Here is a 15503-nt window from a genome sequence, read left to right on the forward strand (position 1 = left end):
TGACCAATAGATGTCCATCACACTTGGGCAGCTGATTACTAGAACATGTTTTTGTGGGAACATGAAATTAAATGAATGTAGTAAACTGAAATGATATTTGGAATCCCTCGCAAGGGTGAAAGTTGAGACCAAGTAATTACCACTTTGCTATGTTTTGATATCTGAGAGGAAAATAGTCTCCAACGAAGACAATGCTTGTTAGTGAACCTGGGATCCCTTGTTGCCTAGTGATTTACGCAAAACACACCTCAGTTTGGTCAAGCAAAGTGGTTGTTACAATGTTCCAGCAATGTGGACAATTTATCTCCCACCCTAACACCCAGTGCACTACCAATCCCTGTAGATTTTCAAAAACACAGTTCCACCTACACTCAAATGCTTCCCAAGTGCCCCGCTCCAGACCAGCATAGTCATGAAATTAACATGTGACAAGACATTTCTTTACTTTACACATATAGACGAGACAAGTGACAACGAGACTTGCAAGGCATCTGAGTAATTCACTTTTTATGTTTCTGAAAGAACAGCTGAGGTTTGCCGAGAAGAAAAATGTCCAGTAGTTTTAGTGGTAGCGCAACCTACCCAGTGCTTCATCAAAGCAGCGGTCCATGGAAGGCAAGTAGCTAATGATGACCTTGGTTCTTTGTTTTAATCAGAAGTCCTGTGAAAAAGACCATCCACAAAAGAAAGGCAGGATAGTGTTTCTGAAATGTCCAGTTCTTTGACTAAAAATAAAACTGTACAGCATAGTTGTATGGTTTGTGTATGAAAAAGTCAACAGAAAAAAAGCTAATACATTTTTTTTTCCAATTTCATGGCTCAAAACATATTTCTAACTAAATTCATATAAAAGCCTACAGAAAGAGTAAGAGATTGTTACTAATAACTTAAATACATAAATTATTAATATAGCTTGTTTTGTGTCTTAAAACAATCTTGAGATAAGGGAGGGATAAGGCTTGATAGCGTCAAGCATATTCTGAAGGGGAAAATACTTTTAGAAAAGAAAGTTCTGAGTTCTGGAAAAGTGGAGTGGGCATATCTGTGCTTTAGTCAGTTGCATGAGTTTTGTTTTGGGCGGGGGCTCGTAAAAAGATGCAGGATCTTTACCACCACCCCACCCCCCCCCCCCACCCCCGCGTTGCACGAGAAGAAGCTTTGGCACACGTTAAACACCAACCTGACGTCATCATCACATCACAACACAACGCAGTGCACACGGAAAAACACATGCATGCAGAGGCACGGCACACAAACACACACACACACACACACACACACACACACACACACAGCTCAAGCTCATCAGAAATAAACGTCGGCAGAAAAAAACATATCTAGAGAGATGTGCGAGCAAGTGCGAGTGCGAGCGAGCGTGTGTGTTTGTGTGTGTGTGTGTGTTCAGGTCTCCCTAAAGAGGTCCGTCTCTCTCTCGAGTGAGTGATATCAGACACGTTTCGCAGCCTTCCAGTGGTTTTTTTTGGTGAAACGTAGAGAAACGTCATCAAGAGTGACTTCAAGAATCTCCACACTGACTGAGCCTGTTCCTCCATCAGGTTAACAAAGGCATCATCTTTTCCCGTTCTTCCATCTTTCTTCCTTTATTTCTTTCTTTCTTTCTCTCTCTCCCCCTTTCTTTCTTGCCATCTTAGCATCTTCACAGGGAAGATTCCACCTCTCTCGCAACGACGACAGCGACGACAGCGGCGGCGGCTGGGTCAGTCTCGGACCGTGGCGACACCTGGATCTGCCCCGCGCTCCCGGCGGCCGCGCTCTCCAGCGACTCGCTGATGACCTCCAGCGTGGCCGTGGCCTCGGCGAGCGCCTTGCTGTTCCCGCCGTCTGCCGGCCTCTTGCCGTTGTTCTCCTCGGCGGCACCGCAGCAGAGCTTGGGCGCGCACTGCGTGCGGCACGAGAGCTCGCAGAGCGACGCGCGCGACGCCGAGTCCATGGTGACGAACTCGGGCTGCACGGTGGTGGCGTGGATCCCGGCGTCGTGGAAGCAGGCCTTGATGCGCTTGGCCACGTCCATGTAGGCGGTCGGGTCCTGGCACTTGATGTGCGCGGTGGCGATGATGCGGCTGCCCGCCAGCTGCCAGATGTGCAGCTCGTGCACGGCCAGCACGCCGTCCAGCGCCCGCAGGCGCTCGCTCAGCTGGCTCACGTCGATCTGCTTGGGCACCGTCTGGAGCAGGATGAGCGCCGACTCCTTCAGCAGCGGGTACGTGGTGTAGAGCAGGATGGTCACCATGGTCACGCACAGCACCGGGTCCAGGTAGAGCACCCAGCACGGTCCGGCGCGGGTCACCACCGCCCCGAGGTACTCCGCACCGCCGCCGCCCCCCATCTGCAGGCTGCCGTTGGCGTCCAGGCCGTCGTCGATGCCCACCAGCGTGTGGTTGAGGTGCAGGTGGTCCGAGCAGTGGCCGTGCGTGCACGGGTTGACGCAGGGCGTGCCGGGCTCGCACGGCTGCCACACGAAGGTGAAGATGAGCGCGTTGATCACCACGATGACCGAGCCCAGCGCGTCGCCAAGCACGTGCAGGAAGACGCCGCGCATGTTGAGCTGCGCCGCTGACGAGTCGTCCACCTCCGCCATGGCCGACTCCAGCTCCTCGTACGGCGTGCTGCCGTTCAGCTGCAGCTCCCTGCTGTCCTTCCGTGAGGTCTCTGCAATAAGGGGTCAGAAGAGGTGAGAGGTTAGAGGTAAAAAGGTCACAATAAGGGGTCAGAAGAGGTGAGAGGTTAGAGGTAAAAAGGTCACAAAAGGGATCTGTTCTCTTTCAGACCCTGTATAAACGTACCTGAACAACTTTTTTTTCTTTCTTTTTTTTATGTATTTGGGCATTTTGTCCACAAGTAAACAGTGTTTTAGTTCAATTAAACGGATATTTTATTTTAAATGAATGTTGTGTGGACAGAATTCTTTAAAAAAAATATCTGTTTTCAAAAATATCCAGATACGTGCATAAAGGGTCTGAAATATAGCCTCCAAGTTAACATTACAGAGGACATACACCAAGGTTTATATTGTCTTTAGCATACTACTTATTATTAGTAGGCTATACAAGTTATATTGTATAGCCTACAATATAGCACTCATTTTCAGGGGAGGAAGGAGGGAATCCACCCATCCGCTGCCATGACTAAAATGATTCACCCTTAGCCGTGTGAGAATCGTGTGAGAAACTGACCAATCAGCACAGTTTTCTCAATGACATAACATTTTAGTTCAAGGTTCAAAATGGAGGAAACTTTAAATAGCGACCTAGAAGCTGGCTTGAACGAACTACTTTCCCCGAATGGACAGAGAGGGCACAAAACAAACTGATGTGCTTTTTAACCGAAATAATATATCAAACCAGCTCTTTCATAGCTGGATTAAAAAGCTGTTCCTATGGTTACCTCAATGCGACAACATATCGCTTAAGCGGATCCAGACAGTTTGTTGTCTTTCGGATGAGAGTCAGAACTAGAAGGGGGCGGGAAACAAAGAGCTGGGCTCACTTCCCATCAAAAAAACACCCTGGGGCTGGAATTGGTGAGGAGCTCTTTTGCTTTTGCCATTTCACAACACCTCTGAAACCCAGCCTACATTACTTCACCTATGAGAAACAAACATCTTGCCCGGGCACAGGGGGGGGGGGGGGGGGGGGGGTAGGGGGGACAGACATTATGGCGCAGCTCTTGAGAATAATGGAGTATTGATGAGAAGGCTATGCTGAGGGTGGCTCAGAGAACAGCACATTAACACACGAGGACTCACATAAAAACTCCCCGAGCCTCACTGCCCCAATCTCAAACTCACAGTCATAAAACACCCCGTAATGACCTTCTCCTGTCTCACACACACACAAACCACAACAGTCACCGAAATGAATCACACACACATACACACACACACATACACACACACACACAAGGCAGCAAACATGAGGACATGAATCAGTGCAAAAACAGAGTGTGCTCTAACCATTTGTTTCACATATGACACTCAAGAATAGGCTAGAGGTAGGGAGAATGAATCAAAGGCGGGTACACTGTGCCGTTTACCAAACTACCAGTCTCCTATGTGCACATGCCCCCCACACTCTCAATCCATTCAATTACCTGCTCCTAGCTTTTGCAGAAGGCAGTGCAACTCAAGCATGCTCTAATGGGCTAGCACTCCAGCAGCACAGCCAGCAGAGGTGCGCCTGCCATCAGCTGAGGGGTGTAGGCCTACAGCAACTCATTAGTGTGCTAATGGCCTGGCCAGCTAGGCTACATCTCTCTCTCTCTCTCTCGCTCGCCTGGGCTGGCTCTGCTGATAGATGAGCTGGTCATCATCATCATCATTACAAGGGCCTTTGATTTACTGACTGAACAGACAGGAGAAGAGTCTGGGCTAAAACTTCAGAAAAGGTAATAAAATCACATAGGGGAGTTCAGTTCAGAGTAGAGTGACAAATTAAGTCATTTCTATCTGTTGTGAGTGTGCCTCTGGATGTATTTTTTTTTCCTTCTCTCTTTGGCATGGCCAAAAAAAAGCGAGTCATGAGTTTAGAACAGCGGGAGTCAGTCATTCATATCTTTTACCACCAAATCATGCGAGATCAACGAGCATGAGTCACAGAGGATTCGTGATACAGCAGAAAGTGGCTCATCATCACCTGAGTGTCAATTCATTGGGCTCCAGGTAACTAACAGCATACAGCTCTTTGAAAATCAGTCCATTTGAGAACAATAGCACTGTGGAGAACAGATGAATGAGAGGAAGAGACTGGAGGGCTTATAATCTTATCTGAGGCCAGTTCTTTCACAGGCTGATAACTGCCTATCAACAGTGCTTAGTTGCCAACAAATGTTAGGCCTTGACGTTTTCCATTATCTCGTGAAAGTAATGTCGTTAATTCTGAATGGGGGGTCCCAATACATGCTTGCTTCCTGACAACAGACAAACTGGCAACTGGATTAGATTCTTCTAACCAGCTCAACAGATGACAGCACCTGTCTCTCATACTAGGCTCCGCTCACCAATTCCGCATGGCAAAGGGGGTAACATGGCAAGACAATTTTAGACATCAAAACGACAGAAGAGCAGCCATTCACGCACAGCACATTTGCAGTGGGCTCGCTATGCACAGCATTCTACTTGGACTCTGCTGAACTAAAGAAGGTAGCCTAGGCTACGTCGCCCGCTTCCATCTGCCCTTCACCTAAATTCCTCTTTGAAGGAATATTCTAATTTTTGCGCCCGTTGCACAAGAGAAATAGGGTGCGTGCGCAAAAAGCCTGGTGATGATATCTTATTTCAGCGGAAAGGTGACAACACTAGGACACATAAGCTAGGTGTGAAGACTTGAAAACAGCCAACAATGAATCACATAGGTGCGATCTAAGGTTAATCATTGTGGTGACCACTGAAACATTAACACCATAGAAGCAATAGAGTAGGCTACTACGACAGCATCTACTTTCAGCAACGTTACAATCAAAAGCACGGAAACCAGCTTACCATGTCTGTCGGCATTTACGCCGTTCGGACTGGTGTTGTGATTTCCAACTAAGTTGTTGGTCTCCTCGCCCGAACAGCCACTGCCGGACGGCCGTTCCGACTTGCACAATTTCGTCCTCTTATTCTTCTTGCTTCCGTGAGAGTGGCCTCCGTGGGAATGGCCATGTCCCCCTCCGACGTGTCCGAAGAGACACAGCCCTAGCAGGTTAACCAGAAGCCCCGCCGCCCCGACACCAATGACAACATGGGGTCTTTCGATCTCGTGTGGCTCGGTGAAACGCTCAACGGCCTCCAGGATGATGGTAAAACACAGTGCTGTGAGAAACACTGCATTGACAAGGGCCCCCATCACCTCCGCACGGATCCATCCGAACGTGTTTTTGTTTGTGGCTTGTGTCTTCTCCGCAAAGCGGACAGCGACCAAAGCCACCACAAGCGCTATGACATCCGATAGCATGTGAAATGAGTCCGAGAGCATCGCCAGGGATGCGGTCATCCGGCTGACCACAACCTCCACAATAAAAAACCCAAATGTCAGTGACAGCATGCATAGCAACCGAACACGGTTGGGTTCACAAGCCATTTTGTCGCTGCGGAACTCTTGAATCCTCCGCTAGCTAATTAGCTAGCTAGACTGTGCTAGCTAACGATACGTCGCCACACAACAATGAGAGCGAATCAAAACCTAACGTTAGCAAACAGGACAAATGCCTTCCAGCCTGCTAGCGATATGCTGTTCTAAACAGCGTCTTTAAAATTAAAACGAATGTATCGTCATTCTCTCCAGCTCAAATATGATTTATCTTAATAGAGAAATTAAGCGACGACAACTAGCTTTTATAACCTGCAATTCACAACGTCCTGGGAGCATATTCTAAAGCCCATCGGTTTGCAGACGGGTTGAAACTTTGCACCCGAGCCGGGTAAACTTTCCACACGGAACAAGGGACACGCCCTGGCGTGCTGTGATTGGTGGTCAAGCAAGGCGCGTCATTCGTTTTGTAGTATTTTTTTTCTTTCAAATATTTAAATAATATATTTAATTTAATGATATTAATGGACCACGTAGCTCCAAACGAACATTTTTTCCGGGGTGTCTAGTTTTGTTTACCAACTGTTAATCATTGTAGTTAAATAAAGTGAAGGTTAAGTTCATCTTTAAAGAAAGACTTCAAGCACATAACCTTATTTGGTATCAAAATTTGTTTAATCTACCTTTGCATTAGATGCTTTAAAATAGCCAATTTCCCAGGATATATTCCACTGCCACTGTAAGAAATGGGAGCCATGTACAGGGCCAGGTTTATGAAATCATTTCAGCCCTTATTAAATGTCTAAATGTTAGAAAACAAAACAAAAAATCGGAAGACAACGATTTAGTTTCTATAGCTGCCTTTTATTTGGATGCATGAAGAAAAACCTCAAAACCCATTCAGGTTAACCCAATGAAGTTTGCTCCTTATGAATCATCCCTTCCTTATAAATCATCAACACTAGCATTAATTCAAGTGGGCCGTGTGTAGATGGACCAACGACAAAAAAAAATAAAAATGAAATGATTGTCACATGATGGAAATGTTCTAAATAACTGAACTGAAAGTCAAGGACAACACAAGAATGTGGTTTCGAAAGAAAAGGGAACACAGAAACGTCAATAATACCACATGGGACTAGACCTGGACCAAGAACGTCTGAAGACTTCCCTTTTCAAATGCAATCAAGTGTTCCATTTTAAAACAAAACTTCAGGCCCTTTCAGTAGTTTGGATTGGCATCCATTAAAACACTCATAAATCAAACACATGTGCGTCTTAAAAATGCCCTTAGCAGATACCACACACCCACACCCCCAAACACAAAACTCTTCTCAGTCAATTAACATACAAATAGCTTAACAGGACCTAGTATGTATATTACAGTCATAGAGAACAATGTAAAATGTTACATTTACTAACACACTGAACTTAAATAATAGCTACGGCAAAAAATCTCTCATAAACACAGTTGTTTAACCTAAAATATGTATTATGGCACTTGAAATAATTTAGAGCTATTTACAGTCTTTCCAGGATAAAAGACATTTCCAAATCCTTTCCCCATAATCCTGAGACACACTAAAACCACTCTGCTTTGTAACAGCAAGATCATCTTCTCAGTGTTAGTTGCTTGAGGTTGTGGGGCTGAATGGGAAAGAATCGATATGAACAAGACAACTGGATGTGTTAATGGTGATTTTCTCACAGGCGTTCCAAACAGACTGTGATCACACCCTGCCCATCCATTAAGGACTGAAGCCATTGTGAGCGAGCAATTAAAAGTCGTCTTTGGGTTTCGGGAGGACACTCGCGGCTAGCGGATGCCCAGAATCTGCCGGCTCTTGAGCTGAAGGGTCCTCTCCACCTCACCCAAGGCCTCAGCGCGCAAGTTTGCTGCCTGCAGCCTCTTTCGGAGTGCCACATCCTGAGGTTTCTCCCTCCCTTTTGTTGGAAGCTGGTTCTCCTTGCTTTCTCCAGCAAAGTGAACCTTCTTTTTTCCTGGAGAGATATTCTCTTCCTCTCCATCTAGACCGCAAAACAGAATAAAAGTGTTCTTTTAACCACTGCGGCATGTTATGTAATGTTCAGTCTAAGTTTTCCAGTGACATTTTCTCCACACTTGTCCAGTTAATTAAAAGCTTACACCTGGTGATGTAAAACAGACACCCTCACCTAGTACAATGGATTCTTAACGGCACAGGTCAGCTCGAGTCATACAGCACACTTCAATCAGTTTTACACTTGGATAATGTATACCTAGTACTCCACACTTATGAAATACCCAGATGTGAATAAAATGTATATGATTTCATTGGGACATCATTTGAAATGTAGCTTTTCAATACTTGTATAATCCCAGCATGTATGCTCAATTAAAGCTGTACCCCCCAACCAAAATATACCAGTTTCCTTTATTTACAAGTAGAAAAGCATTTTAAAAAAACTTTTCCATTTACATATGTACACAGGGTAAGAGACAGACTTAAAAATCAGAGCATTAAAATAAGGCCGATGTCAGTTGTTGAAGTATAATGGGTCCAGTGGCACACGTTTTCCTTCCATACCTGGAGACCTGGAGAAAGGAGAGTGCGCCCTCTGCTGTTTACTGAGGTTATAGGTCCTCAGTAGGTTCTCTGCCCTGAGAAATAAAACATAATAGCAAAACTTAATGTCTGAATGCAGGAAAAAGCCATTGACCATTGAAAAATATATTAGGAGATATGGAATAACTGGTTTAAAGTCACTGAAGCAAATTCACGGGACATACCTGGCCATCTTCTCGTTACAAAGCCGCTCACGAGCGCAGAGCTCTTGCTCTCTTTCTGAAGACATAAACAAAACAAAAAGAAAAAGGTTAAAACTATTCACTTCACAATACACACAAAACAATCAAAAGGTATTATAGAACTTGCTAAAAACATTAACCAAGAAATTGGCAAGCTTTATTCATTTATGTTGCAGGTACACACACACACACACACACACACACACACACACACACACACACACACACACACACACACACACACACACACACACACACACACACACACACACACACACACACACACACACACACACACACACACACACACACACACACACACACACACACACACACACACACACACACACACACACACACACACACACACACACACACACACACACACACACACACACACACACACACACACACACACACACACACACACACACACACACACACACACACACACACACACAGCAATGCAGAAAAAAAAAACACTAACTGCGTTACCTAACTGGATCCGAGCGAGCGACTCTTGTAGCAAGTGTTATCTGTCTACACTGAATGCGTTAAATATGCCCTTCTATTGAGTTGGGTGTCCGACAAAAGTTCTTAAAACGTTGCGTTGAATCACGTTGCTCGCGTCGCTTGCAGTCAGGACACTCCAATTAAAAACAATGGAATTAAACAGGTTTTATCGCTAATGTTCGCTCGCATCGCGTCCGGTTAGGACACACTATAAGGGTCCTAAAGTTCTCAACTTTTGATCAGCTACTCTGCTTCATTAAGGAGTGGGACTATTGTGGGCCTACAATCACTGTTGACACTTGTATTTGCACCATGTGTTTCGGTCTGTAACTGTGTTTTTCCCGCTTGTTGTCTTGATTGATTAATTCTGATGGTCTCATTGGAACAATGGTCTCAGGTTTCCTTCACACTTAGTCCGTCTAACTGGACCAAACCCCATTGCCACTCCTATTAGCCCTGCCCCAGCTGGTCTCATTATTGTACATTTTAGTTTGGGTCCCCGAGTCCAAAATGTCAAACACAAGCTTCTATTTACCAATATATTCCGCACCGGAGTTCGAGCAAAATGTACCCCAGACCACTGCAAGCTCGGTAGACGGCATTCACACATTATCAAAAATAACCAAACCAACGATGCACTCCGGTCTGGAAAAAAGGGTCTAGTGTGAATGTATCCTCAGTCTTATCACCAACTCACCTCGTGATCCCCATCAATGTAAACAATCACTTCCATTTGATGCTAGCAGAACTGACTACTTTATTCTATAGCGGTGGACAGTTTTTCAGCAGTGGTCTGATCTAGACGGTCAAAACCTTAGTACAACTTGAACCTTCTGTAGCTCAGGATTTTGATAGACTGTTTAGGATGCTGATAAGTATAGCAGTCCAGGTGGGCACTGCAGCCTCTGACCTACTTTTAGACCGGTAACATGTTGTGCTTTTAGAACCACCCGGATTGACCGTTGAGGAAACCAACATTATCCCTAGATTTAAGAGTCTAATAAGCAAATGATGGGAGGCATTTTTTTACGCAGACTGTCGGTATATCAGAATAAGTGACCACGAGTCAGTCTATTACAGGATAGTAATATTGCATTAGGGCCTGTGTCCAATTGCGTTTTTTGCGTCGATGGCGGCTATTTTCTATACCAATCCTATGAAGTTCAGCGCACACATAACATGCCGCGGAAGTTCAGCGTTCACACTGGAGAATACTCACTCTCCAGTCTCTCCTCACGTTGCTTGATGGCCACCTCACGCTCACGGAGCACCTCGACCCTCAGACGCAGCTCTGACGAGGCAGCGGCGATGGCAGCCCCTGCAGCGACTCCTGTTCCAGCAGAGCCGCGCTGCTCGTGGGCCGCCGGAGTCTTGGGCCGTTCCGGGTTGCCCTGGCCCACTGCGGACCGCCGCCGGTTCCGAGCTTGAGCCCTCCTCTGCTCCTCAGCGACCATCTCGGAAATCAAGCTGCTTTGGAGGATGGATTCCACCGAGGGCCTCAGGTAGTCCTGGCAACCAAGAGGAAACAGAGATAACATTTTTTTTTAAAAAAGGGTCTTCACATTTTAGTCTATATACAAATGTTTCATTCTACCAGAGAGGGTTGAAGTAATCAAGGATTTTTGATACTACTATAGGATTCAAAACAGCATGACAAGATGACTTGAACAAACATTCCGTATCCAGCTGTATGAACAACATATGAACAACAACACATTGTTGACAGAGGTCATCAAATGTACTATGTACAATTTAGTGGGGTGTACACAAGGAATTTTAATTAAAGTAAATAATACCAGTTCAGGGGAGTACAAACATTGAGGAAACTTAATCTATTACTCCCATGCAGAAGAATCAGACCTTCAAATTGAGCATCTTTGACAAAAACGTGTTGAGCTCCTCTGAATATCTGTATGGGATCCGTCTGAATTTGCCCTCCCGGATCTTCTCTGCCAGGTCCTTCTGGTTGTATGCGGTAAAAGGGGGACTGAGAAAAAGTAATGACAAGAGCATTAGGAGGAGGCAGACAAAACAAACAAAATATGCCGGTTTGGGTGTATAAATTTATCATGGTCAAGGATACTTACGAAAGGGCACAAAGCTCATACACCAGGCAGCCTAGAGACCAAATATCGGATTTCTCATTGTATGACATCCTATTCATTTGTTCCTGTGCAGAAAGAGAAAATAGTTGTGCCCATTATGGTTTGTTCCCTTCAATGGATGTCCAAGAAATCACTCCCTGGTTTTAACCTGCCATTGGTAACAGAGAACGCATCTCACCGGCGACATGTAATAAGGTGTGCCCACAAATGTCTTGGCAAAGCTTGTGTCGTGGTTGAGGATCCGTGCCAGACCAAAGTCTCCGAGTTTAACATTCTGCTTGGCATCAAGGAAAATGTTGGCTGGCTTAAGGTCGCGGTGCAGTACGGTGCAGCCCCCATCAGTCCGCCGATGGCACTCTTTCAGAGCCAAGGACAGCTGTGCCAACACCCGCAAGATTAACTCCTCCTCTAGGTACCGTCTACAGGAGGGTCAAGTAGTCAGTGTCATACACAATAATAGCACAGGTCATAAACAATATAATTAATACACAACGCAATTTCAGAACTATAGGTTTAGGTGATGCTTTGGAGTGATGTAAAATAGTGTTTCAGTGTTGCCACAATTATATACAAGACTGCAGTACCCAATTTCCTGGCCAGTTACCTCTCCTTGATGCACTTGGTGATTAGACTGGAGAGGTCTCCTCCCTCGCAGTATTCCATTACAATGTACAGCGTCGTGTTGCTACGGTCTATGATGCGGTCGTAATAGCGAACAATATTGGGGTGCTTCAGCTCCCGCAACAGGTTCACCTCTGACACCAACATTTGTTTTTCAGCTTCCGCCATGGTACCATAGTCCAGTTCTTTCCAAACGAGGATCTAGTGGAATCCGGCAAGAGAGCCCAGTAAAGGCAAACCAAAATGAGCGCTTATTAAACATCATATGCTTGTTTTAATTGCGAGTGTGCAAGACAGACTCAATTTCCACTTTGGCTAGGAGCCAGTTCTACATAGCTCGTTGTTAGTAAGATGTTAGCTTCTACATGCTAACGTTGACAGCACAGAGCATTAGCGACAGCTTGATAACTAGGAGCGAAGTTTATATATCATATCTAGCAGAGCATAACGTTAGCCAATTGAAGCGTGAAGGTTACCTTTCCATCGGATTTCCTCCGTATTTTCTGACATTTTCCATATGATCCAGATCCTATTGTGTACAATACCTCATAATCATCAACACGGGAAGGCATTTTAGTTTTTACCTTAACGTTAACTGGTCCTAATCGGGATTAGTTAATCAATGACTGATGATTAACGTCGAAGTTAGACCATTTGCTGCTTAGCATTAACGCTAACCAGGTAAACTAGCATAAACTGCTAGGCAGGTTGGCTAAAATATCCAATATCCTCTCAGGGCAAACTAAAGCAGTTTTCTTTGCAGATATGAGTCTACCTCAACCACTCGACAACTAACGTTAATTTCAGTTTAAAGCAATTGTTTTGGCAATGTGGCAGTAAATCCAAGTCGCAAGCAAACAGGAACGCCTGTTTCAAATTGGTGCCCTTTCAAGCTTGTTTGCGATTGGAGTTAAATGGAGACAATCCGACGATTTGATTGGTTGGAGTGACTACACAACTACAATGTTGCTTAGCAGCGAGAACCGCGCGAGACTACGCGCGGATGAAGGATTATTATGGATTTACCGGAGAATCTATGTAGCCTATGTATTTTACCGATTGTTATGATGAACGAATTGTACAGTTGTGCACCTTTCGTTTGTTAAAATGGATTGAAGTATACTATTAGTAGTTTCGACTGAAAGAAAAAAAAACAGAATCCAGTTAATCGCTGTTGTTGTACTTCTGCCTTCAACCGCACGATGGCACTACATCTAAACAACCGAGGTGATCTTTACAATAAAGGAAGAATAATAATTAGAATGACCGTCAATAAAAAGTTTAGATTAATTGCTCAGTTGATTATGCAGACAAAGCAATATTCGTTGTGGGACAATGTATAAAGTCTAGGCTATAGAGCGCTATTAGGTCTGTGGTGTTTCAAGTTATTTTCCACCAGGGTCATTTGCATTGCGTAGGCCAGAGGACCAAGATTTCTGAAAAACCATGGATGCTTTTGTCCATAAATGCGACATCCTGGGGGGAATTACTGTTAAAAGTAGAAAGTAACTAAAAGAAAATCAAACAGCAGGGAATGGAGCAAAAAGTGAAAAAAAAATGGAGCTAAAATGGAGCCAACAGAGAGACAACACAAAATGATTAGCCCATGCCCACCAGGTGGAATGGCAAGATTTCAAAATGTGACTGAATAGTCTGTTTTAATTAACGCCATTCTCTGTGTTGCCAGGCGCTGACAGACAGAGACAGATGTGTTCTGTAAGCCAGAGTCAGGGTATGTGTAGCTACTGTAAACCAATGCTTTTGGCTTTGTGGAGGGGACCACTGATGGAAATCATTGATTCATGTTCAGAGAGTTAGAGTTTTGTAATACAACAAAGCATCTATCCTTAAGAGTCACTTTAGATTAGGCTACCCAGTCTTTATTCTTCCCATCCTTAATGTCTTCAAAGACTTGTCTTTGTATACTTGTGTAGCAAGGAAGGAACAATAATGAAGTGCAATTGTTCGGATAGTCTTCACTATCAGAAGACTATTAGGGTCACCACAAGGTCATCCTCAGCCTTAGTAATTGTTCAGCTTGTGGACATAAAGTGAGGGGAGTCTGACCAAAAAAAAAATCACTTGGTGAACTGCTCTCCCCTCTGACGCAAGCTGACAGTCTGACTGCAGTCCGGGCACTGAAACAGAGGACAGTGATAGACACAGTGAAATTGCTGCCATTTCTTCCTCTCCGCTCCCCCCAGGGACGTGGCGGAGAGCAGCAGGGACCCTGGCCACAGTAGGGGACTGAGTGTGTGTGTGTGTGTGAGTGTGTGTGAGTGTGTGTGTGTGTGTGTGTGTACATGTATGTGTGTGGGGTGTCTGTCTGTCACTCTGAAAGGTCATGTCTTTTGAGGGGGTGGGTTGGTGGGTAGCCTACGCATCCAAACATTTAGCTCTCCAGAGGCAGCTCTCAGCATGCGGGCAAGGGCCACAGAGGAAAATTAATGTCACAACAGGGAGCAAGCGCAGCAGCTCTCGCCCAAGGCTGAGCACAGCGAGGATGGAGGACACGCGTAAAGGACAACTAGCCTACATAAAGGCAGCGCAGAATGGTACCATGTCCTCCTGTGTTTTAACAATATAAGGTCCCTCAAGGTACAGTGCACATTATAGCATGGTTGTCAGTGCCTGTGGTGCCTGGGAACTGAACCAAAGGCCTTCCTGGAAACTAAAGGGAAGAACATCCCTTTGTCACTCAGTGCTCTGAGCTATAGCTGTAGGTTCTGGGTAGGATTTCCCCATTCAGTTCACAGTCCCATAACCAAGGTGGGGGTAGCACATTCCATTCAAGTATTTTCCTACCATTATGGATAGTACTAGGTCAGAAAAAAAGCTTTTCAATATGGCAATAATGGGTTCCAACCATACTATAAGGCCGCGATCAGACAGGACATGTTTTTTGCAGCGAGACCTGCCTTTTTTATGTTGTTTTGTATTGGCAGTAAGCATTTTGCGCGCTGCTTATACGCCTATAGTGCCCCGTGTTTTGCGCGCTGCTTATACACCCAGAGTGCCCCGTGTTTTGCTGGCCTGTTGCGTCTCGCGTTTTTGCAAGGGCGCCCTGAGCGCCTTGAATTGAACTCAAAGCGGAAGTGTCCAATGTCACTCGCGTTTTTTATGAAAACATAGTGCACCTTGCGTTTTACAAGCGGTAAAGTGCGTCCTGTCTGAACGCACCCTGAGAAAGGCAAGAGATTCAGTCTGCAAGCAACATTAGATATCTATAGTATACCATTTTACTATAGGCTACTTGTTCACTTGATGTGGAAAATGCTATATATTACATTATGTCAATCTGCACAATTGATCGCATCTGTCATTGTACCGGTCTTCCCTTGTTCTGTCTTTGGCAGCCAGGTGTACGGTCAGGCTAGTGGTCTGCTGCCCTTAGGGAGGAGCATGTGGCCGTGTGGTGCATCACCTTCCCAGTGGCCGCACTGACAT

At 45.2% G+C, this 15503-nt stretch overlaps 2 protein-coding genes across 2 annotated transcripts; both read right to left on the reverse strand.

The window, feature by feature from the left end:
• Positions 1-490: 490 nt before the first annotated feature.
• On the reverse strand, positions 491-6385 carry slc30a1a (solute carrier family 30 member 1a). The gene is made up of 2 exons (XM_076272345.1): positions 5498-6385; positions 491-2670 (listed from the first exon to the last, which is right to left on the reverse strand). Exons 1-2 carry the CDS (start codon positions 6078-6080, stop codon positions 1658-1660), a joined length of 1596 nt encoding a protein of 531 aa, XP_076128460.1. The 5' UTR covers positions 6081-6385; the 3' UTR covers positions 491-1657.
• A 507-nt stretch (positions 6386-6892) lies between these two features.
• nek2 (NIMA-related kinase 2) lies at positions 6893-12931 on the reverse strand. The gene is made up of 9 exons (XM_076271833.1): positions 12533-12931; positions 12040-12257; positions 11614-11854; positions 11418-11500; positions 11191-11317; positions 10550-10838; positions 8800-8854; positions 8597-8670; positions 6893-8057 (listed from the first exon to the last, which is right to left on the reverse strand). Exons 1-9 carry the CDS (start codon positions 12626-12628, stop codon positions 7846-7848), a joined length of 1395 nt encoding a protein of 464 aa, XP_076127948.1. The 5' UTR covers positions 12629-12931; the 3' UTR covers positions 6893-7845.
• Between the last annotated feature and the right edge of the window lie 2572 nt (positions 12932-15503).

This window comes from Alosa pseudoharengus, unplaced genomic scaffold (genome assembly GCF_046254945.1).
Source record: "Alosa pseudoharengus isolate Yale_2024_CS ecotype anadromous, Long Island Sound unplaced genomic scaffold, YU_APseudo_1.1 YU_APseudo_1.1_scf_7, whole genome shotgun sequence".
In the NCBI taxonomy this organism is placed as follows: domain Eukaryota; kingdom Metazoa; phylum Chordata; class Actinopteri; order Clupeiformes; family Clupeidae; genus Alosa; species Alosa pseudoharengus.